Source organism: Saccostrea echinata, unplaced genomic scaffold, assembly GCF_033153115.1.
Source record: "Saccostrea echinata isolate AGI-Se365-2 ecotype Australia unplaced genomic scaffold, CSIRO_AGI_Sech_v1 ptg000054l, whole genome shotgun sequence".
Classification (NCBI taxonomy): Eukaryota; Metazoa; Mollusca; class Bivalvia; order Ostreida; family Ostreidae; genus Saccostrea; species Saccostrea echinata.
This window is the reverse complement of record NW_026889803.1, coordinates 25200909-25224277: the sequence shown is the minus strand read 5'-3', so window position 1 is coordinate 25224277 and position 23369 is coordinate 25200909. Positions and strand designations below refer to the sequence as shown.

General features: G+C 34.4%; 1 protein-coding gene across 1 annotated transcript in view; it reads left to right on the top strand.

The window, feature by feature from the left end:
* The window catches only part of LOC133205686 (serine-protein kinase ATM-like), a 244053-nt gene that overhangs the window by 181117 nt on the left and 39567 nt on the right, over positions 1-23369 (top strand). The window contains exons 47-53 of the mRNA XM_061341539.1: positions 746-901; positions 4687-4831; positions 12088-12170; positions 13875-14015; positions 14278-14394; positions 16947-17105; positions 18807-18972. Coding sequence (XP_061197523.1) covers positions 746-901; positions 4687-4831; positions 12088-12170; positions 13875-14015; positions 14278-14394; positions 16947-17105; positions 18807-18972 — 967 coding nt within the window. The remainder of the gene's footprint in view (positions 1-745; positions 902-4686; positions 4832-12087; positions 12171-13874; positions 14016-14277; positions 14395-16946; positions 17106-18806; positions 18973-23369) is intronic.

The following is a 23369-nucleotide window of genomic DNA, read 5'->3' as shown; positions in this document are numbered from 1 at the left end:
CAGGCCTGAGAACCTTAATTTCAATTTTATGTAGCCTTAGTAATATAGATATGGAAACATCTTCAAATAGTTTTGATTCAAGTCTGTCATGATCCCCTAGGGTGGGATAGGGCTACAACAGTGGATCGAAGTTTAAGATAATATTACATAGGAAATAAAAAAGACAGGGCCTTATTGTCTCAGGTGAGTGTTGTGGCCTATGGGCCTCTTGTTAATATGCCTCTTTATGTTTTGGGTTTGCATGCAAGAGGTCAGCAGAATTTTAAGGTTCTTCATCCCTCTGTTCACTGATATAAAATGTTGCTTTAATGCTTATGATTTTTATGATAAATGTAATAATAATATGCACACAATTTCGGCATACCGAACATTGCAGACTCTGAGACAAAATTCGACAGAAATGATCTTTCCAATTGTAGGGTCCAGTCACTGAAAAATTTGTGCACTAAGCTAAAAAGACAATAACAAGTGCAACAGTATTTAAATGAATACTGAACTTAAGTTCTTCAACTGACTTAACAGAGATGAGTAAACAAGCAGGCATCCATTTTTGTTTGCTTTTGACAGTGTCTGGTTAATTCAGACTCTGGCCAGATGAATTTTGACCATGGCATAATGCTCTACACCTTTCATTGTGAAATATTGTTTAAAATGTTTAATTTTTATATTTAATACAAAAACTTTTGAAATTGTTTTTCCTGTTCGATGCATTTGAAGCCTTTTAGACTTTGATTTTTATTTTCAGATTATTCATCGCACAGCTGTGGATCATCCCCATCATACCTTGTTTTGTATTTTTGCTTTAGTCAATGCCAAAAGAGATTCAGAACTTCTGAGGAGGAACACAGGCAGCAAAAGCAGGCTGTCTAGAAATAGTCAGGCCAGTGACGGTGAAAATCAGGTTTGTTTTTCTGGCATTGGTAGCAGTTGTTTTTACTGTGTTTGTCTAGTGAATTTTGTGTTTGTCTAGCTTTTGTAAAAATTGATGCTGTTCATTCTTATAACTAGAATTTATGCAGAGTATCCCCTTTGGAATGAAATTAAAGAAGCTGAAAATTCAAATATTTTGATGCAGCCTTTAAGAGATCAAATTTGCATAGAATCAACTTATTTCAAAAATGTAAAGGTAATCAAAACACAAGAATGTAGCTTATTAATAGAGTTTTACCTGGGTTTCACTGAAATTGGGGGATATTGAATCTTGCCATCTGTCTGTCATTCTGTCTATGTGTAAACTTAGGCCTTATGGCCTTAACAACCCCTATTGATTTTCAGGGTCAAAAGTTAGATAAGAAATTTATACATTGCAAGTAACATTTACAGATGATAACTTAAGTTTTCTATGAGCTTTCCTTTGACCTAAAGACCCTATTGATTTTGAGATCAAAAAGTCAAGGTCATAAATTTTTACATTCTGTCTATGTGTAACACTTTCATTTCTGGACAATATTTCAAAATGCCTTTGAGCTTTTACAATTAAATTTAATATCACAATTTCCTGTGGCCGTAAAAAGACACCTAAAGCTTTTGAGCTCCAAAGGTCAAGGTCAGAAATTCATACTTTGTAAATAACATTTTCCAGATGATAAATTTGATTTTCATTGATTAAAATTTAATATCACAACTCCCTATGACCTAAAGAAGACTCCTATTGATTCTGAGTTCATAAAGTCAAAGGTCAAGGTCATAAAATTATACATTCTCTCTGTGTGTAACATTTTTGTTTCCATGACGTTTTCTTACAAAGTCTTTGAGCTTTTGCTAAGAAATTTTATATCACAACTCCTTATGGCCTAAAGGAAGACTGCTATTGATTTTGCTTTCAAAATGACTTAAAAATGATTCCTATTGATTTTGAGCTATAAGGATCAAAGACCAAGGTTTTATGGAATGCTTCAAAATATAATGGATACTAGTGATTTTCATGGAAAATAACAAAAAATAATTATGAGATTTTCAAAATTGCTATGATATTCTTGGGGAGGGGGGGGGGGGTATGAAATGTATAGTGAAAATATAATAATTCGAAAATCTTCTCTGCACCTGGGCATTAAGCAGACAAACTAAGACCATAGTTAAGAGATGAGCAAGATGAGATGGTGACTCTTCCAGAATTAAGAATTTTTGATTATATTTTTGGCATCGGAATGTTTCAGAGTGCAATACAGAAACAACGGCCTCAGGCAAAGTTTGGTTTGTGGCCTCTGGCATCTTGTATTCACACAATGTAAATGAGCAGTACTCTAGTACTCTATTACTTATAAGCATGTCCTGTAAAAATTATTATTTTTCTGAATGTGGAAATGTATTTTTTTTTTTAATTCTGACATTTATTGTTGACAAAATTCAGAACATGTTTTTAGGATTTTTTCATGCAAATGAGAAGAAACATCTTAATGTTATCATATGCATAAAGTACAGACTTACAGATTTTAATTGTGTTTTTTTTTTTAAATTTATTTTTAGCTCACCTGATCCAAAGGCTCAAGTGAACTTTTCTGATCAAAATTGTCCATTGTCTGTTGTCGTTTTTGTCGGCATAAACTTTTCACAATTTCTTCATCTTCTTCAGAACTATTGGGCCAATTTAAACCCAACCTGCCAAAAAGCATCCTTGGGTCAAGGGGATTCACGTTTGTTCACATGGAGGACCATGCCTTCTTTCAAGGGGAGATAATTAAGAAATGGTGAAAATTAGGTGTCATCTTTTGAAAATCTTCTGAAGAAGAACCATTGGGCCAGAAAAGTTGAAATCTTCATTACATAGTGTAGATTCAAATTTTTTCAAATCATGACCCCTAAGGAAAGGGTGGGGTCACAATGGGGGATCAAAGTTTTACATAGGAATTTATAGGAAAAAACTTTTAAAAATCTTCATCTCAAGAACAACAAAGCCACAATTAGTCATATTGATATAGAAGCATCCTCGGGTTGTGTAGATTCAAATTTGTTCAAATCAGGATCCCAGGGGGTAATATGGGGCCACAATGGGTATGTGTGAAAGTTTTACATTTTACAATATATATAGACACTATTAGACATATTCCGCAATGGGGGATCAAAGTTTTGGATATGAATAGATGGGGAAAAATCTTAGAAAATCTTCTCAAGAACAACAAAGCCACAATTAGTCTTATTTGTGGCCACAAGATGGGATCAAAGTTACACACAGGAATATATAGGAAATATCCTTAAAAATCTTTTTCTCATGACCAGCAAAGTCATATTAATACAGAAGCATTCTCAGGTAGTGTAGATTCAAGTTTATTCAAATCATTACCCCATGGAGTAGGGTGGGCCACAACAGGGAATCTAAGTTATACATAGGAATAAGTAGGAAAATCTCACAAAGAGCAATGCCATGATTAGTCATATTTATAAATTGAAAACATCCTCATGTCTAGCTGAAATAATGTAGCCCTGTAGCCCTCTCAGATTTTTTCGGGTGCAAGTGCAGGAGTGATTCACTACTTATAGGATTCACTACCGCACAGATTTCGGCTCAAATTATCAGTAAGTGGGTATTTTATTAACATATCTTACCTGAACTCATAAAATGTAGTTATGCAAGACATGAATTGATCCAAAAATATACAGAACAATCCATATATCGGTTATTTTTCGTGTATGTCAACATCACAAATTGAATTTATCCGCCATGTTTACTGACCTTGATCGATTTTATTTTGGGACAACCAATGAGAATTCAGGATCTAGGGGAGCGGATTGTTTAGGATTTCCTTTATTTTAAGCATAAATATCACTGTATATAAAAAAATATCCCATGGAATGCTTTTATTTATCTCCCATGGAATGCTTTTATTTATCATGTTTAGCGATATCATACAACACAAACATTTATCAACACCGATAGTTACTTTATCAAGTGATTCTAAATTTCAAGCGCAAGTCTCAGTACATCATGCGAGAACTGTCATGGCTGCTGAGGAGAACGACTGGTAAACACGCAGATTTATTTTACTTGGTTTCGCGTATAAAGGGCTATGATGATGTTGATAGTGAATAAAAATTCCGTCTCATTGGAAGTAAGTTGAATGCTGAAAATATCAGATTAAAAAAAATCGGAGAGGGCTACATTATTGCAGCTACCTCATGTCGTGTATATTCAAGTTTGTTCAAATCATGACCCCCATGCGTAGGGCGGTGCCAAAATGGATGATCAAAGTTTTACATAGGAATATATAGGAAAAACTTCCTCAAGAGCAGCAAAGACATGATTAGTCATATTGATACAGAAGGATTCTTAATTAGTGTAGATTCAAACTTGTTAATATTATGACCCCCAGGAGTAAGACAGGGCCACAATAGGAGATCAAAATTTTACACAAGAATACATAGGAAAAAAATCTGTAAAAACCTTTTAAAGCCATGATTAGTCATATAAATATATGGAAGCATCTTTAGTTAATGTAGATTCAAGTCTGTTTAGATGAGCGATGTGGCCCATGGGCCTCTTGTTTTAATGTTTACATAACAATGAAAAATCAAGTAACCATATCAAATCCCCTGGTAAAAAATTAGGCCAAAGAAATAAGTATGTCTTTGGCTGTTTTTATTAACCAACCCATGGGACTTATTACAGTTATACATGCATGCATGAAAGTAATCACATGACATTATGGGCTTGTCTGTTGAATTTCAGAAATTTGTTTCCTTTTTTAACAGGGAAGAATAGAGGCTGCCAAGAAATTGATTAGCCAGCTTAAATCTGACAAACATGTTGGTGGAATTGTAAAAAACATGGAAATCCTTTGTGATGCTTTCATCCAATTGGCCAACTTTAATGTGTCACAATACTGTCGTGAGACTAGTGAGTTGTACCACATTCTTTCTCACATCATCTTGATTTCTATTACCACACAAATAGTTAGTAATGCTCACAAGAATCATGTATTCCCTACCTATAAAATAGAAAAGGGGGTGTAGGATTATATATATACTATTATATATTAGAAAATGACTAGTTTAGAGTTTTACCCCTCAATCACTTTTTTTTATGGTATCGAGCAAGCAGAGCTTGAATGTCATCTAGATGGCATCATATCGAAATTGCCACCTGAAGTTTAGGCATCCAAAGGTGTCAGTTAATGCATCTGCAAATAACAATAACAATATATTTATTTCTTTGAAAATGCTCACAATGAATGATAACTTGAAAATAAAATTGCATCAATTATATTTATATCTACAATTAATTCAACAGCAAATTTTTCTGTCACAGTTTTCTCAGCAACTACTCATCGCAGATGCTTGAAATTTTAGCTCAGTCTTTGTTTAGGCAAGCCATATGATGGGATATATTTCTGTACAAATCTGATGCCAACATCCTGTTTATCTGTGTGTCTGTCTGTACCGAATTTCCGTTGCAGTTTCTAAGCAACTATTCATTGCACATGCTTGAAATTTTAGCACACTCCTTTTTAGCTCACCTGAGAAGAAGGCTCAAGTGAGCTTTTCTGATTACATTTTGTCCAGCATCCATCTGTCTGTCCATCTGTCTGCAAACTTTTCACATATTTGACATCTCAAGAACCACAGGGCCAATTTCAACCAAACTTGCTACAAAGTATCCTCAAAGGGGATTCAGATTTGTTCAAATGAAGGTCCATGCCTTCTTCCAAGAGGAGATAATTATGAATTAGTGAAAAATTCATGGCATCTTTTAAAAATCTTCTCAAGAATCCTTGGGTTAGAAAATGTGAAACTTATGTGGAATCATCTTCAGGTAGTGTAGATTCAAATTTATTTAAATCATGACCCTGGGGGGAAGGGTGGGATCACAATGGGTGATCAAAGTTTTCATAGGAATACATAGAAACTATCTTTAAAAGTCTTCTGATGAAGAACAGTTAAGGACCCTCTCTACACTAAATGAAAATGTTTTTTTTTTTTGGACATTGAGAAAATTATATTGTATAAAGGTAAATATTGAGCTTATTTATATCATTTTCAACATAGGGTGCTTGGGTTTTACCCCCAGGAAAAATGTTCAACGTTAACTAAGTATTGATGAACAGAAATCACTCTTGTTTACCTTAGTGGGGAAAATGCATGCAGATGAAGTGTTCAATTATATTATCAAATATTGATAATTGGTCTATCAAAATGTTAAGAATGCTTGAATTAATAAGAAATTGATTGATAAACTGTAGATTTCAATTTATTTCATTTTGGATCTAAGGGCAGATTACTCTAACTACATAAAAATACCACAGAATCAGAACTCTTTAGTGTGCAGTGTATAGAGGGTTTTTAAGCCATGATTAGTCATATTTAAGACCACAGAACATTAACTAGCAAAATTGGAAATATGCACCTTACATTATTTCCATCTGTTACAGTCAAAACATTAAATGATAGACAATGAAATGGGCTGGTACAATAGGACACGTCCGTCCGAGAAAACATTGGATTGAAATTCTAGTTTGAAATTCATTTTCAATCCACCTGAGCTGTTTTAAAACCTAAGTGTGAATGTATGATCCAAAAGACAAATAATTTCAATTCCCAAATACATGTTTTTTGAAATTCATATTTATTTGAGTTTTTAGCTCACCTGAGCTGAAAGCTCAAGTGAGCTTTTCTGATCACATTTTGTCTGTAGTCCGTCTGTCCATCTGTCTGACCGTCTGTCTGTCTGTCCGTCCGTCTGTAAACTTTTCACATTTCGACTTCTTCTCCAGAACCACTGAGCCAATTTCAACCAAACTTGCCACAAAGCATCCTTGGGTGAAGGGGGTTCAAGTTTGTTCAAATGAAGGGCCACGCCCTCTTCCAAGGGGAGGTAATTAAGAATTGGTGAAAATTCGGTGTCATCTTTTAAAAATCTTCTTCTCAAGAGCCACTGGGCCAGAAAAGTTGAAACTTATGTGAAACCTTCATTACATAGTGTAGATTAAAGTTTGTTCAAATCATGACCCCCGAGGGTATGATGGGGCCACAATGGGGAATCAAAGTTTTACATAGGAATATATAGGAAAAATCTTTAAAAATCTTCTTCTCAAGAACAACAAAGCCACAATTAGTCATATTTATAAGGAATCATCCTCAGGTAGTGTAGATTCAAGTTTGTTCAAATCATGACCCTGGGGGTAGGGTGGGACCTATATGGGGGATCAAAGTTTTACATAGGAATATATGGGAAAAATCTTTAAAAATCTTTTCAAGAACAGGAAAGCCATGATTAGTCATATTGATATGGAAGCATCCCCAGGTATTGTAGATTCAAGTTTGTTCAAGGCTTCCTCCAGTAGTAGGTCTAGGGTAGGGCAATAATGGGGGATGAAAGTTTTACAAAAGAACATATATAGGAAATATCTTTAAAAACCTTCTTCTCAAGAACAGCAAAGCCATGATGAGTCATATTGATATGGAAGCATCCTCAGGCGATCAAATCTTTACATATGAATAAATAGTAGGAAAATCTGCTGACGAAGAATAACAGGGCCATATTGACTCAGGTGAGCATTGTGGCCCATGGACCTCTTGTTTAGCTTATGATTTTAAGGACATGTAAAAGTAATAGAAGCCAGAGATTATTTTTTCAGGGGATGGCCTTTTGATTCTAGAAGGGGGGGGGGGGGGGCTGTCAAATTGTAAAGTCAGATCATGCCTTCACATGATTCACATGACAGAATATATTTATTTCTAGGATGACAAGAGCTTTTTAGCTCACCTGAGCTGAAAGCTCAAGTGAGCTTTTCTGATCACATTTTGTCTGTAGTCTGTCTGTCTGTCTTCTTCTCCAGAACCACTGGGCCAATTTCAACCAAACTTGTCACAAAGCATCCTTGGGTGAAGGGGATTCAAGTTTGTACAAATAAAGGGCCACGCCCTCTTTCAAGGGGAGATAATTAAGAATTAGTGAAAAATGAATAGAATCTTTAAAAAATCTTCTTCTCAAGAACCACAGGGCCAGGAAAGATGAAACTCATATGGAAGCATCCCCAGGTAGTGTAGATTCAAGTTTGTTCAAATCATGACCCCCGGGGGTAGGGCGGGGCCACAATGGAGGATCAAAGTTTTACATAGAAATATAAAAAATAATCTTTAAAAATCTTCTTAAGAACAGTAAAGCCATGAAGAGTCATATTTATATGGAAGCATCCTCAGGTAGTGTAGATTCAAGTTTGTTCAAATCATGACCCCCTGGGGTAGGGTGGGGCCACAATGGAGGATCAAAGTTTTACATAGAAATATATAGGAGAAATCTGTAAAAATCTTCTTTTCAAGAACAGGAAAGCCATAAAGAGTCCTGTGGCCCTCATTTTTCCCCTTTGTATATAAAAAGGTAGTAAAACTAAATAGCTAGGTAAATCTCTGTTAGATAAAATTAGAAAAAAAATGCTGAAATGGCTCTAACAACATCACTGTTTCCCCTGTTTTGTAAGCAATACATGACGCTGAAGAATGATGCATGACTCGCTTGTGTATTCAAGACGTCCATGGACATTTTACTGAAAACTGTTGACAGAACATCAACAGAAACATACCAGCAATCTAACCATTGTTAATTTTTACCAAAATAATTCATTTGTGTCGATATATATACCACAATTTAGCAAATTTAAAGGTATTGGGCATTGAAAAAAAATAAATTTAGTAATAATTCCTAGAGCAATCCAGATAGTTGACTTTCTGAAATTTGAGAGTTTGGTGACTTTTTACAAAAACTTTCATGTATTTGACTGAAAAAGAAATTACTAGGGCAAAATTACAAAAAAAAAAAAAACAAGATGTGTTCGTGAAACACTGATGCCCCAGTATGGCAGCTTATGGCGAAGGTTAAAGTTTCTCAAATGCAAGTCAAAATCCAGGCCAAAAGATAAAAAATTGTTGGTCTTGTCCCGAGGAATATACCTGTGAAATTTGAAAGCCCTAGCTGCAACTGTTGAAAAGTTATGGCCAAGGTTAAAGTTTTTAAAAGTAAGTAAAACGTCAAGGTCAAGGTCAAAGTTGTTGGTATCCAAAGGAAGGTCTTGTCACAAAGATTACATATATGAAGTATGAAAGCCCTAGACCAACCATTCAAAAGTTATGACCAAGGTTAAAGTTTTTCAAGGTCAAACTCCTATGTCAAGGTCAAAGGGTCAAAGTGGTTGGTATCCAAAGAAAGGTTTGTCACAAGGATTACATAGGTGAAGTATGAAAGCCCTAGCACCAACCATTCAAAAGTTATGGCCAAGGTTAAAGTTTTTCAAAAGTAGGTCAAACTCCTATGTCAAGGTCAAAGGGTCAAAGTGGCTGGTATCCAAAGGAAGGTGATGCCACAAGGATTACATATGTGAAGTTGAAAGCCCTAGCATCAACCATTCAAAAGTTATGGCCAAGGTTAAAGTTTTTCAAAAGTAGGTCAAACTCCTAGGTCAAGCTCAAAAGGTCTAAGTGGTTGGTATCCAAAAAAAAGGTCTTGTCACAATGATTACATATGTGAAGTGTAAAAGCCCTAACTCCAACCATTCAGAAGTTATGGCCAAGGTTAAAGTTTTTCAAAAGTAGGTCAAACTCCTAGGTCAAGGTCAAAGGGTCAAAGAGGTTGATATCCAAAGGAAGGTCTTGTCACAAGGAATACGCATGTGAAGTTTGAAACCCCAAGCACCAACTGTTCAAAAGTTATGGCCAAGGTTAATGCTTTTTAAAAGTAGGTCAAACTCCAAGGTCAAGGTCAAAAGGTCAAAGTTGTTGGTATCCAGAGGAAGGCCTTGTCACAAAGAATACACATGTAAAGTTTGAAACCCCAAGCACCAACTGTTCAGAAGTAATGCCCAAGATTAGTCTCATAAAATTTTGCAAAAGTGGGTTAAACTCCAAGGTCAAGGTCAAAAGGTCAAATTTGATGGTACCCAAAGAAAGGTCTTGTCAGAAGGAATACACATGTGAAATATGAAAGTCATAGCTCCAACCAATCAAAAGTTATGGGCAAGGTCAACTTTAGTTGACAACAGACAAACGGGCAAACAGACAGACAGGACGAAAACAATATACCCCCAGGACCTTTTGATCCTGGGGCATAAAAATGTGATAAATTGGCACTTTTCCAACTAATACACATAAGGTCCAATTGTAAAATTTTACAGCTTTTGAGATGACCCCCTTAGATATTGGGATGGTTTAATCTTAAAACAATTAATATAATAGTAAACATTCATTGAAGAAAATTTATCAAAATATCTAGGGTAGAAATAATTAGACTTGGTGTTGTTAAGCCATGATTAGTCAAAGAAATATGGAAACATCCTCAGATAGGGTGATATAACCATGCATCGGACACATACCTTGCTTCGGACAACTTCAAGCAATAAACTTTCATTGAACCTGAGTCTCCCCTTGTTTTTAATTGTTTCTGTCTTAGAGGTGAAGAATTAAACTTTATAATGATGCCGATTTTTATTTTCATGTTGTGATAAAAATACCACAATAATGGCCTTGAAATTACGTCATATTTTGCATCATCAAAGGGGAGTAACCAGAATTTTACGATTTTGCAATTTTTAGAGTTATCGTTTTTTTTAAATAGACATCAACGGAATGGGTCGGACCTTCATAAAATTTGTCAATGATTGATAATTTTACAGAAATTTTTCAAAAATTTGATTTCAGTGTTTGTATAATATTTTTTAGAGTTGTTTTTAACTAGTATGTTGATTTCACTGTACATCGGACACAAATTAACCATGCATCTGACACTTTCCAATGCATGGGTAATCACTTCCATTTTCATGTAAAACCAAAATGACAGCTTTTTTTTATGGAAATAGAAAATAGAAACTCTATATTTTCAGTGAAAATACAAATTATCGATATATGACAATAGAAGTGGACTCAATTTATTTCTTTAAACTAACACACGAGACAAAGGCGCAAGTTGCCATATTACTAGCATTGTAAAGCCTTTCTAAGGCAATGTGATGCAACTAAAATCTCTTCACGTTTGTGGATCGAAATAGTCATTCAAATTTAATGAGAAGGTTAATTTTTAAATAAAAGACAAAAATGTTTCAATATCACTAATTTTAAAGCACCAATATCAAGGTATGATATTTTTCTGGTTTCAATATCGTATGTCCGATGCATGGTGAATATTGTCCGATCCATGGTGATTTCTGACTTATTTCGAAAATATCGGTTTTAAATGATATTTTCTCAATAAATAGGGCACGATTTTGTCAAAAATTTACATTTTAACCACATACTATATGTTAAGTTCCATTTTGATAATGTTCAAGTCGATAGCGATATCACTAGAACTTGTTGAAGTGCGAGGGTGTCCGATGCATGGTGAATTCACCCTAGTGTAGATTCAAGTTTGTTCAAATCTTCCCCCCTGACCACTTTTAGAATTAAACTTTTCAATATTGAACTGGTTTCTCCTTTTTGCTGGCCTAAATGCTCAGGTGAGCGATGTGGCCCATGGGCCTATTGTTTATGCATGCCATATGGTGGGATTCATTTTCGTACAAATCCAATGTCATCTTCCTGATTGTCAGTGTGTCTGTCCGTACCAAATTTTCATTGCAGATTTTTCAGCAACTACTCATTGCAGATACTTGAAATTTTAGCACACTCTTTGTTTTGGCATGCCATATGTTGGGATTAATTTTTGTTTGAATCCTATGTCTACTTCCTGTTTATCCCTGCTTCTGTCTGTACCAAATTTTTTGTCGCAGTTTTATTAGCAACTACTCAATGTAGATGCTTCAAATTTAAGCACACTTTTTGTTTAGGCAAGCCATATGGTGGGATTCATTTTTGTATGAATTCATTGTCAACTTCCTGTTTATGCATGCATCTGTCTGTACCAAATTTCCGTATTTTTACATGAGAACGTATATTCACATTAGAGTGGGGGTATTACCAGTGAGCATTGGCTTATACAGACTTCTTCATGTTTCTTTTTTAGGAAGAAACACATTTGTTAATCATATTCTTATGAAGTCCTGTTTCATTGCACCACAGTGGTTCAAAATTGATGTAGGAAATTAAAACAGTTCCAAAAAAAAATCTTTAGATATGAATTAATTGAGCATTTGTCCTTCATTGTTGTACACCTAATATGTATGCTTACAGAACCAATAACTTTGGATAAAAGACTTTGGATCACACAGATTAAAGAAATGGATAATGTGGCTGTGCCAACGGATGAAATACCTGTAGGTAACTTTTTAAAATTTACTGGCTAAAGCCGGTAAGAACTTATTAATCAATATTCTCCTCTTGTCTGTTTATCTTATTGTGAGCTTACAGTACATACAGGTAAGTCAAAGGTTTTTGATGGAAATGCAAGCATTTATTCAAGTTTGTTCAAACCAGGCTTCAGGGCCACCAACAAAACATATAAAAATCTCACCTGGGTGAAGGGGAACAAAAGTTATGAATTTCATGGCCCCTTTCCCCTTTGGGTGTACACTTTGACATAAAACAGTTTAACTTTTTACATGATTTTAAAAAGCATTGAGCCTTTAGCAAAATTATGAATTTCATGGCCCCTGGGTAAGGGTTTCTGGTGTTAGGGCAGAATGTGGAATCCCAAATAAAAGATTCAAAAAAATATGTAATTAAAAAATTTTGTTTCCCAAAAAGCTATCCAGAAGCTGAAGGCCCAGATATCTAAATGTCCACTGTAGATGCATTCATAGGTAGTTTAGATTCAAGTTTGTTAAAATCATAATTTCCTGATGGTAGGTGACCCCAATGGGCAATCAGAGTTTTACATTATAAAAAAGAAAAATCTCTTTTTAAAAAAAAATACGGTTTTCTCACAAACTGCATGATCTATTTCTGACCAACCTAGCCCCCAACTTAGGGCAGTATGTATTATTCATAAATTATATAATTTGTCTAATCTAGATACTGAGTAGTATTAAAAATTCTGTACAGTCAGATTCTGTCTGTGCTGTATTCCGTACAACTGTACTTGTCTGGTCCTTGCTGCTAATAATAAATGAAAATTATTTCCGTTAACTGGCCACAAAATATATTACATGATCCACGTCATTGCTATTAACACCTTTGCAATTCCACTTTTCCCACACTGCTTTTTCATAAAAAAAAATCCTGCTTCTCTGCAACTTATTTTAACATGTACCTCTTCTGTTAGCCGGGTAAAATCTGTTGCCTACTGCTTTCCACAGGGAGAAGGAAGAAGGATTTTAACTTCCAACATCTAATACCAAAATGGCACCCTAACATTGGAGGAAAGACATGAATGTTAACATAAAATTTCTAGGTCATGTTAATAATTATCAAATCAAAAATAATTGTGTTTATCTTGAATATTATATTTGACCTGCAAAACCTGGACTTCATAGTTTTTAATTGATTTATACGTGTCTGTAGAATTCAACTCTGTTTACCTCTCACATTGAAGTCTTGAACTTTGTTGAACAAAAAATTTGACATCTGTATGGTTATGCATAATTCTTGATTAATTTCTGGATTTCAAGATGTACATTGAAGAATGTTTCATCATTTAATTATATTTTGCCAGTATATTGTAGTTGTGAATAAAAGAAAGGAATGGAAATAAATTTCAAGTATTTTCCAGCATTTTTTGTGCATTTTTGATTCTCTCTAATCTGGCCAATTTTCATGGAATTGGTGGTATTCTGTTTTAACAAATTATACTGTAAATTACGCTTTACAAAATCTTTACTTATGGGCATCTAACAGTCAAAAAGTAAATGTACAATTAGAACAAGCAGTTCTCTACATTGGTGGGGCTAAATAAGTCATTCACCTGTATTAAAATTGTCAGGCTCTGAGTAATTCCAAAGCAAGCTTGGACTTTTGTTTAAGTCTGTGAAACTTGGTAAATATCATGGCTCATGAATCTCTTGTTTTAATAATTCTTATAGATTGACCCAACAGGAGATTATAAATCAGTAGTTACCCTAAAGGGATTCGAACCCACATTCAAGTTGGCTGGAGGAATCAACTTACCAAAAATTCTGACTTGTTTGGGATCAGATGGAAGAGGACGTCGACAACTTGTCAAGGTAGGTAACCTTTGTTATAACATTGAACATGCATTCAAATCAGTGCAAGCAGGCATCTGTAGTAATTCAAATGACCATGCACTGCTCATCAACAGACATTTTCAACCTCTTTTTTTTTTTTAAATTCTTCCAATTTTTAAAAAAATTTTGATAGTACACTGTATTAGCTATCAAAGGTAATACAAAGTCAAAGGAAAAACAAACAAACATTTTGGTGGAAAAACCATCATACCTGACTATTTTCAAGTACATTTCTTTTCAGGGTAGAGATGATTTAAGACAGGATGCTGTTATGCAGCAGGTGTTTGGTATGCTTAATACTCTGCTTCACAAAAACCCAGACACAAGGAAAAGAAATCTGACAGTGAAGCAGTACAAGGTAGGAAAATTAGAATATTAAATCATATAAGAATTATGGCTACTTACATTTTGTCTTTTTATGTCCATAAGTTTAATTAGATTGATTGTGTGTTGTTTTATGTCCCGTTCGATAATTTTTCACTCATAGAGAGACATCACCATGTGTCTCTAGTGATAGAGACATCACCATAATCCGGTGAAGGACTTCAAATTTAGACCTTACTCCACACTCAGGGCCATTGAGCATTGACATGGGGCCTCGGTTTTTAAGGTCTCATCTGAAAGATCCACAGCTTTCACTCCAAAGTGCAAAGCGCTTGGTGAAGGAACATTTGCTACCTATTTTTTATCGACTTAGGTCATGACAGTCGCGGCCATGATTTGAACACATGACCTTGACCTTTCCTTTGACCTTGACTCACTTCTTGAATTAGGGTTTAGCTCAATTTAAAGATACCATTCAAGATAGTGTAATCAAACTTCATATGTTGATACATACTGATGTAAGCTATTCAACTGCATCAACATTTTTTGACCTTGATCTTTCTTTTGACCTTGACCTCACTTTTCTTAAATTAGTGTTTAGCTCAGTTTTAATGAAACCATTCAAGATATTTTTAACAAACTTCATATGCTGATACATACTGGTGAGAGTTATTCAACTGCATCAATATTTTTTACCTTGACCTTTCCTTTGACCTTGACCTCACTTTTCTTAAATAAGTTTTTAGATCAGTTTAAAAGATACCATTCTAGATAGTGTTATCAAACTTCATATGCTGATACTTACGATGAGAGCTATTCAACTGCATCAACATTTTTTGACCTTGTCCTTTCCTTTGACCTTGACCTCACTTTTCTTAAATAAGTTTTTAGCTCAGTTTAAAAGATACCATTCTAGATAGTGTTATCAAACTTCATATGCTGATACTTACGATGAGAGCTATTCAACTGCATCAACATTTTTTGACCTTGTCCTTTCCTTTGACCTTGACCTCACTTTTCTTAAATTCGTGTCAAACTTCATATGCTGATACATACTGATGTAAGCTATTCACCTGCATCAATATTTTTTCTCCTTGACCTTTCCTTTGACCTTAACCTCACTTTTCTCAATTTGTGTTTAACTCAGTTTTAAAGAAACCATTCATAATATTTTTATCAAACTTCATATGCTAATACATACTGATGTAACCTTTTCAACTGCAGCAACATATTTTTTACCTTGACCTTTCCTTTGAACTAACTTCATTTATTATAAATTAGAGTTTAGCTCAGTTTTAGATAAACCATTAAAAATATTTTTATCAAATTTAATATGCTGATACGTATTTATGAGAACTATTCAACTGCATCAAAAACGTTTGACCTTGAACTTTTCTGGGACCTTGACCTCACTTTTCTTAAATTTGCATTTTGCTTAATTTTAAAGAAACCATTTAAGATATATTTATGTAAGCTTATGCACTTATACATAATTTGGTGAGAATTTATCATCTATATCAAACTTTTTAGATTTCAATTTCAATTTTAAAGAAATTATTCAAGATATTCTCATCAAATTTCATACACTAGTACAAATTTTCATGTTACATTACTAATATACCCTCGGTGGGGCATTCATGTCCTATGGACATATTTCTAGTTTTTTTTTTTTTACTTTTAAATAAAAATTTTCATATTTTTAGTTGGCTTATTAAGTCACTTTTAAAACAATTTATTGTTCTTATTCTGTACTAGCTGCAATAATGTAGCTCTCTGATTTTTTTGTAATCTGATATTTTCAGGAGAGGGCTACAATTCTACTGCATCTCCGTAATGGTGCAAATATATTTTTTTAGATATTGGTAACTGCAGGCAAAGTAAATTGGTTTTACTTTCAACTTACTTCCAATAAGACATAATTATTATTCACTATCCACAACATAGCCTTTTATACGCGAAAACCACGTAAAATAAATCTGCATGTTTCCAGTCGTTTTCCTTGGCAGCCATGACAGTTCTCGCATGATGTACTGAGACTTGCAATTGAAATTTAGAATCACTTGATAATGTAAATATCGGTGTTGATAAATGTTTGTGTTGTTGGTATCAATAACCATTGATAAATAAAAGCATTCCATGTGATTTTTTTTTTTCATAAACAGCAATATTTATGCTTAAAATAAGGGAAATCCTAAATAAGTCCGCTCCCTAGATTCCAAATTCTCATTGGTTGTCCCAAAATAAAATCTATCAAGGACAGTAAACGTGGAAGATAAATTCAAGTTGTAATGTTGACGTGCGAGAAAAATAACTGATATATGGATTGTTCTGTGTATTTTTGGATCAGTTCATGTCTTGCATAACTACATTTCATGAGATCAGGTAAGATATGTTAATAAAATACCCACTTACTGATAATTTGAGCCGAAATCTGTGCAGGAGTGAATCACTCCCGCATTTGCACCATTACGGAGGTCCTTAAAAAAAAAAAGGAAGAGAGGGCTTCATTATTGCAGCTATATCAGGGTCAAAGTGACTCAAGTATTGTGGCACATTGTGTATATTTATAAATTGTGATTTTTACAGGTTATACCTCTATCACAGTGTAGTGGAATTCTGGAGTGGTGTGAGAGAACCCTGCCTATAGGGATGTATTTAATTGGAGAGAGGGATGAATCCAAGGGAGCCCACAGAAGATTCAGACCACAGGACATAACAGCCAGAGCCTGTAGGGATAAGATGGTCGTAAGTCTCTGTTGTCCTCTCACGATGTATAGTCAACTGCAGTTGTGCTTCTGTACTTAAGATACTGACACAATACACGAGTTGTACAGTAATTCTCAAACAGTCAAATACTTACTACAGTCATAGTACCTGTTGGTAACTAGATGAAGAAGGCTACTGAATTTTCAAAAGATGGACAAAGAACAGTGATTGGTGTAATCAATGATAATGAGCCAATTTAATAAGTATTCCAACACGATGCAATTTAGATTCAGGTTCAGGTTTGTTCAAAGCATTTAGGTTTGGGGCCACAAATGGGAACACAGTTTCAAACAGAAATATATAGATATCCAAAAGAATATGAAAGTACAATTCATAAAGTTTTACATCAAGCCTCCAGTATACTGTAAATTAAAAATGTTGAACTTGTCTTTTATTTTGAGACAGTATTTTAATGGTTTCTCTAGGCTTAAAGAAAAATGTGTTTGTTTCCTTCAATTTTTTTTTCAATTCATGGTCAACATGGCTAGGATGTGGCGAAAGGGGATCAAATATATACTTTGAGTTTACAGTGTTGAACCCTTCTCATTCTGGTTAAAGATTTTATCAGGACTCTGCTCTGCAGGTGCCCTACATTGATCAGTCTGTCTGACCATCCACCCATCCGATTTCATTTGTCCAGAGCATATATTTATTCCCCTTGGCCCAATCCTGCTCAAACTTCAGCCATAGATTGCCCATGGGTTGAGGGTGTGCAGTGACCTTGAAACAATTTTCTAAATCAAAGGTCAAGGCCAAAAACCTCAGTGTAAAATCCTTGTCCAGAGCATATTTTTTCTCCCTTTGGTCCAGTTAGGCTCATACTTCACCCATAGAGTGTTTGTAGACAGAGTGTGCAGTGACCTTGAGCCAATTTCCAAGATGAAAGGTCTAGATCAGTAAATCTCATGGCATAAAAAAAAAAAAATCATGTTTTGAGTATATTTTTTTCTCCGTTTTGGCCAGTCAGGGTCAAACTTCACCCATTAAGAGTGTCTGTGGGTAGCTTGTGTGCAGTGACCTTAAACTTATTTTCCAATCGGACATCAATGATGTGTATAGTCCTTGTTCTGTGTATAGTCCTTGTTCTGTGTATAGTCCTTGTTCTGTGTGCACTTTCTCTTCCATTGGCTCAGTTGAGCTCATACTTCACCCACAAAGTGCCTGTAGGTAGAGGATGTGCAGTGACCTTGAATCAATTCTCCAATCAAAGGTCAAAGTATAAAAAAAATCTCCTAGCATAAAAAATCCTTGTCGAAAGTATTATTTTCTCTTCCAGGTCTGCTCTTATTTCACCCATTGAGTGCCTATGGGTAGATGATGTGCAGTGTTCTTGAACCAATTTTCTAGGTAAAAGGTCAAGGTCAGAAAACCTCTGTGTTAAATTTTTGTTCGGAGTATATTTTATCTCCCCCTTGGCCCTACCTGGCTCAAACTTCATCCATAAAAGTGCCCATTGATAGAGGGTTTGCAGTATCCCTCAGCTATGTTTTAGGTTAGAGGTCAAGCTTATGGCAAATCTTTGCTAAATTCTTTTCTTGTGCATTTTGTCCCCATTTTGCTCAAACTTCGCCCAAAGAATGCCCCTGTACAAAGGGTCTTTCATCCTAAAGCAGGCTGTTTGAGATGATCACCATCTCATGATATCTATTTGTCTTCAATATCAAATGTTTATATTTGCAGGAAACAGTTCGAGCTTCCCTGAATGACAAATTGAAAAATTTCCTGGAAATATGCTCCAGGTTTCAACCAGTAATGAGATATTTCTTCATGGAAAAGTTTTCACAACCTTCAGTGTGGTTTGAACGCCGACTGGCATACACTAGAAGTGTATCCACAACCTCAATTGGTAGGGAAATAAGAAACAAATGTGTAGTTATTAGGGCACTGCATGAAAATGTGGGAACCTATAGGAATCACATTGTTCATCTGTCCATCAATGCTTTTGTTGTGACTTGATAATTCAATCAGTTTTCAAGATTTTTTTTTTCAAATTTTGCAGAGATGTACTTTAATTTAAGATCAAGACACCTATAGATTTTGGGATCCATAGAGGAGTAAGCATCCCCTGTCGATCTGTCAGTATGCTACTTGTTATGATGAGGCAAATTTTCAATAGACAATTCAGTGTGAAAATAATGGCATAAAAATTTGAATGAAAAACATCAGTCAACTTAATTATAGATTCTATTGCTAAGGCCATTGTATCGACCATAGAATTAGCAAAATATTGATTTTAAGTGAGACTGTTGATATCCGTGTATCATCAACTTATTTTGCCTCATTTTAGAAATTGTTTGTACATAGAATATGCTTTTGGGTATTGATCAATTGGGAGACATAAATTCCATTTGCAGGTAACAGGCCATTCAAAATGTGTGGGAACCCGGTACTTTACCCGGTAGGGCTGAAACGATTCACCGAAATATCGATATTGTTCAATATTACTGCTCGGTTCAATATTCAATTCACTATCTCGATTTTCGGTTCGGTACGTTTTTTTTATATTCAGGTTTGGTTACTCGGTAGATTGGATTCAACCTCATTTTAATAGTTAGACACACACGATGGAGAAAATTGTGACGAAGAAAGTTTCAGAGCAGACTGCCACTGCTAGTATTGACACGAACAAAGTGCTCTTTTAATCTACAGAAGCACAAGTAGTGCTCTTTATTGTATCACCACTTTTTACTTGCCTTTTGAAATCTGAATACATGTTTTCTTTAACCTTATGATTTGTTTCTTTTTTAAAATGTATCGTATTGAAAAAAATGAATTGTGGCATAAGTATCGCAATATGTACCGTATCGTGGAGGGGGCATATTGTTTCAGCCCTATTACCTGGCTGAAATCACGAATATACTGGCCAAAAAATTTTTAGAGAAAAATTTAATAACATATTTAATTAAAATTGCTTTCATAAGGTACCTCCTATTTTTGACAAAAATACCACCTACTTCTAATCTTTTTGAAAGCCCTGAGGAAATAATAGTACAGATAATTCTTGATGACTCAATCTCTATCTCTTGAAGTGTCAGTCTTCATTTCTGATTTTTTCCCTGTATAACTAAGCAAAGAATTTACTCTTGATCTCTCAAACTCTCAATCTCTCAAAATCCTTGATCCCTTGAAGTCAAAGTACAGTCTCACTTTGCCCAATCTACGTTATTTTATCCTCAATACCTCGAAGTGGCTATGTCCAGCAAGCATTACATAATTAACACTTTTACCTGGACATTTAAATGGCCACAGGCATAAGACATAGGATTCTAGAAACTCCATGTTTATTTAGGTGACATTTGTACTGCAAAATAATTACTGATTGATGCAGATGTAATTGATCATATTGCCGCATGTCTGCTTTAAAATAATTAACATCAACTGTCTTATGATAATTAGAAGATGCAGAAAATTATTGATTGATAATGAGACTAGATACTAATTTTGAGTCATTGTCAAAGTTAAATGAATTATAGAAATGCAGAAACTATGCATACATGTAAAAGCATCAATGTTAATATAATGACAATTGCAGAGCAAAAACTTGCAGAACGATGTTTGATATCAACAGTTACAAATAGTCTATGCTACAAATCTATAAAATGTCGTTTTCATGTAACTAATGCATAATATGATGTTCGTCTTACATAGAATAAATAAATATAATGACAATATACATTTTGCTTTATTCAGTTTAAAAAAGCAAATATGTATATTCACCTGAAAAAAATGAAGTATCGTTGTTCAGGGATTTTTTATCCTTTGATTCCAGGGGCCGGGGCCATCAAGTTGGGAAAAAGCGATATTTTGTTGAAATTGGGAAAAATATCTTCATACAAATAAAAACTAGGGTTGTGACCCTTAAACAAGGGGAGATAATTAGGAAAAAAGAAACAAAAGTACTGGTTGCTAAAAAATCTTCTCAACAACCACTGGGCAGATTATCACCAAACTTACACAAAAGGATGAGGATATGTTGTAGATTAAAAATTATTCAAGGCATCACCGTGGGGCAAAGGGCATGGTCTCAAGTTCACTTCAAAGTTGATTACATTTTATTAAAATGTTAATATTTTGCTTACTATAAGGACTAGGATCATCAAATCTTGTCAGTTGATGCATCTAAGGACCTCGTATCATGTTGACTCAAAAGTAGGTCATGGTGACTTACTTTTTAAATTTTGCGGCCATTCTTTTTCAAAATGATTTAGAGGCATATTTTGAACAATTTAAGGCCTATGATCATCAAACTTTGTCAGTTGCTGTATCCTGGGCCCTCGGAGTACGTCAACTAAAACATAGGTCACCTTGACCTACTTTTTGAATTTTATGGCTAATTTTTTTCAAAACAATTAAGGTCATTAATTCGAATACTGAGAGGTTTAGAATCATTAAATCTTGTAAGATGATGCATCTTGGGGCCATAAAACGTATTTATTAAAAAGTAGGTCACAGTGACCTACTTTATGAACTTTGCAGGCATTCAATTTCAAAGTGTTATAGACAAAGTGTTATAGAGGCATAATTTGGTCATTTTAAGGCCTATGATCATAAAACTTTGTAAGTTGATGCATCTTGGTTCCTTGAAAAATGTCAACTGAAAAGTAGGTCATCGTGACCTACTTTTGAAATTTTATGGCTATTTTTAAATATTTAGGGTACTATTTGACTTAGAATCATCAAACTTTTTCAGTTGATGCATCTTGTGTCTATGGAGTAGGTCGACTGAAAAGTAGGTCACATTGACCTACTTTTGAAAATTTATTGCTTTTATTAAGTATTTCAGGTTCTAATTGGCTTAGAATCCTCAAACTTTGTCAGCTGTCAGTTGATGCATCTTGGGTCTTCAGAATACAGCAACTGAAAAGTAGGTCACAGTGACCTAATTTTGAAAATTTATGGCTTTAATTAAATATTTCAGGTACTAATTGGCTTAGAATAATCAAACTTTGTCAGTTGATGCATCTTGGGTCTTTCAAGTACCACAACTGAAAAGTTGGGTCCTCAATGTGTGTCATCTGAAAAGTAGGTCACTGTGACCTACTTTGAAATTCTATGGTTATAATTTTAAAATATTTTAGGTATTAATTGGCTTAGAATCATCAAACTTAGTTGATGCATCTTGGGTCCTCAGAGAATGACAAGTGATTAGTAGGTCACCATGACCTTCTCTAAGGTACTAATTGGCTTAGAATCATCTTGGGTTCTCAGAGTGTTTCATCTAAAATGTAGGTCATGATGACCTACCATTGGAATTTCAGGGCTTTATCTAAATATACAGGATACTTAGAGGCTTCAGATAGAAGTGACAGGTTGTACAGTTTATCAGAAGAGCGATTCAAGGCCCTTGGGCCTCTTGTTTTATACTCATGGATCCTCTAAATTGTTGTACAGTTGACTCGAGATATCTCAAAATCTCTGTTACTTATAAAAAAAACTTCGAGATATCCGGTGCTTGAGATATCCGAAGTTTGATTTAGATGTTCTTTTGAACGATTTGATATACCTCGCATGCTTACACATGTATTGAATATTTAAGGAATGAATTTAATAGCTACCCAAGTGATACTGGTATAACCTAGGTTGGGGCAGTTTACGCTTTATAAACTGCAAAGCTGATTATAAAAAAGCATAAACTTCCAACCCAGGTTATACCAGTATATATTTAGCTCTTAAATTCATTCCTTATAATTTAATTTTCAATCATTAAGCAAAGAAAATAAGACAATTTGTCCTTTAAAAATGCCTTCAAATTGCACATATTTTAAATGTAACGTCAAGTGGATCGATATGCTTTTGATGTAAATCATTGTGACCTAGGCAACACAGGTTATGATATAAACTATTTTTTTTTATCCAATCAAATAACATGTTACAACCAAAATTAAATTATTGCACTTTATTCCTTCAAAACAAATACTATTTGAAAGTGACAAGAAAAGATTTAAAATGTTTCCCAAATTAAGTTTTCTATAATCTATTCATTTTAAACTGAATTGCATTCTTACTTTCAGTCTTTTGTTCTGCAATATACGAGGGGCATTTCAAAAGTTCTGGCAACTGGTATATAAAATTTTAACTACGTTACGGATTAAAATGACTCTGATACCACTGTAAAGCATAGGCAAATATGATGACCGTCAAGCGAAAACCAGGCTTAAGTGAAAATATCACTTTTTCAGATTTTTATGGGTTTAAATAGAGAATTTTCTCCTCTTTCTTTTGATATAAAAAGCTTAACGTTCA